This window comes from Echinococcus granulosus (genome assembly GCF_000524195.1).
Source record: "Echinococcus granulosus chromosome Unknown EG_S00081, whole genome shotgun sequence".
Lineage (NCBI taxonomy): Eukaryota > Metazoa > Platyhelminthes > Cestoda > Cyclophyllidea > Taeniidae > Echinococcus > Echinococcus granulosus.
In genome coordinates, this window is record NW_020170461.1 from 5,680 (window position 1) to 7,788 (window position 2,109).

The window sequence follows — 2,109 nt, forward strand, 5'->3', positions numbered from 1 at the left end:
TTGGGATTGTGGGTAAATTAATATGGGCCGCGGGAGACTGGCCAGTACCACTGAATCGAGAGGTCTGCTCCTATGCTGTCGAAACTGTCACCTACCCACATGAATGACGGAAGCAGTCAATCTTTCCTCTCGAAACCTTATTCGTCTCACCACCCGTTGTCAATGTTCCTGTGATGCTATAATTTGTTTGGGATGGAGATCAAGGGGCGATAAAAAGGAAGCTGGTGGATGTGTTCTCGAAGCCAGAGCGATTGGTGAAACCGAGACCGCTGAGGGGACTCCTGCAGGAGTAAATAAATCCTTTGAGAGAGAGTCGAACTCAGAACCGAAACACACTTCAGTAGAGTTCATCCGAGCTGTGATCTAACCACCGCAGTTTGCTGCTTGAGCTATCGAGAGTTAAACTCAAATTCATCTTAACGCATGGAGCACCCTACTCCACTGTCCAGGATGTGGGCGAGGTCGTCTAACATTAAGACAAACTCTGCAACTACCAACAAAAAGCTGAGGTATTGATATTCCGTTAATTAAAACGTGTTCAGATATATGCAGCTAAAATTCAGCATACCCTACTTCCTATGTAACATTCTTTTTGCATAACCACTGGTAATTGTGCTGGACCGGTTCGGTCTAAGATGCATTTGCAGAGGGGAATAAGGAATGTCTGGACGAGATTCAGAATGAATGAAAAACGCATTTATGCGTAAATATATCACAAGGATCCTGAATGAATGGGATGAATATCAAATAAAAGGATGCCTGTGTAATGGGGTGGATGGAGAATAAAGGACGGAGGGTCAAACGAGTGTACCGATTCGGATGGGAAAGTGTTAGGAAGGCTGGACTCACGAAATTACAAGCTAGGGCTTACATATGGTGGCCTTAAAGAACTTGCGGCTCCTCAGTAGACTTAGAAAATATCTGCAGAATGTCGATAGTTCACTCTACTTCCAGACTCCTACAGGCGAACACATCCATTTCTCTACTGCACGGGACGACGAAGATACATTAATGGAAGCTCTCACCTTTTGAACATTAGTAAGGAAGAACTTTTTTAAAATAAGAATTTAATAGCTCCCAGACCCATTTTGAGGAAAAAAGTTATCTGTGTGAAAAAACCAATCTGTAGCGAGGACCGATGATTTGACGGAGTGGAAAGCATCACAGCCGTCTCTGAATGTCTAACATTATTTATATGTCTACAGATTAAGCTTATAAACTTTCCTGTGGAAGGGAATCCTTCCCTCACCACACAATGCAGTGATTGATATTTCAACAGCATTAGGTAAAGGAGGTAGAGTCTTGATATCTTACCCTTCAACAATACCTTACACCTGCATTCACACTACCTCACCCGTCTATAAAACCTTGAATGGACAATTATCACTTACACAATCACTCACCTTTTTCCAACATACAGCTCATTAACTGGGAGTGGGTAAAACTAGAAGGGTACACTGATATCTGTCAAATATCTTGCGAACATGGCTTTGGAACTACCATTTAAAGTTTTCCATGTGGTGGGCTAAAGCAAATTTTTTGTGATGCAATGGGATTGCCATGCGTCACATGCTTGAGATTGTCACATGACCACATCTGCTGCTTTGGTGTAGAGACGGCAGACATGTACATACTTGAAATTTATGGAAAAAGTAATTCCTCTTGCTGCGGTGCGCATGTTATAACCAGTTATTGTGTGCACCTCACCATTATTTACTGTGTAATGAGTCACCCTACAGGCTGCGGATTTCAGCCGCCATTTTGAACATCCAACACTTCGATTCGGACATCTGTCGGTAAATTTTCGAGGTCAGTTCAAGTCGATTCGCCCCCTTCAACAGAACATGAATGAAAATCAGATATGTACAAACAGCCAAGTAAGGATATTTTACTAATCACGGGTCACTGAACACGACTGCTTATCTTACCACTGGCGGTGTTGGCCAGCGCAGGTCCTGTGTGATGGGAATAGGCAAAATGACAAAGACAGCAGTAGTCATCAGTAACCTAGATGAACGCACTGAAGTCTACTTTGCCTAAAACGTAAATGATTGGCTCTTTTGTTGCCAAAGTTAACGTATTTGCAATGAAATGCTTAATTTTGATTTT

The 2,109-nt window shown here is 42.5% G+C and overlaps 1 protein-coding gene across 1 annotated transcript in view; it reads right to left on the reverse strand. All coding sequences in view use genetic code 11, as the record gives it.

Annotated features, from left to right (window-relative positions):
* Nucleotides 1–1,678, reverse strand: part of EGR_07558 (hypothetical protein) — a gene marked incomplete at both ends in the record, with an annotated part of 2,272 nt that extends 594 nt beyond the window's left edge. Inside the window, 2 exons of the mRNA XM_024496807.1 lie at nucleotides 574–723; nucleotides 1,635–1,678. Coding sequence (XP_024348743.1) covers nucleotides 574–723; nucleotides 1,635–1,678 — 194 coding nt within the window. The remainder of the gene's footprint in view (nucleotides 1–573; nucleotides 724–1,634) is intronic.
* Between the last annotated feature and the right edge of the window lie 431 nt (nucleotides 1,679–2,109).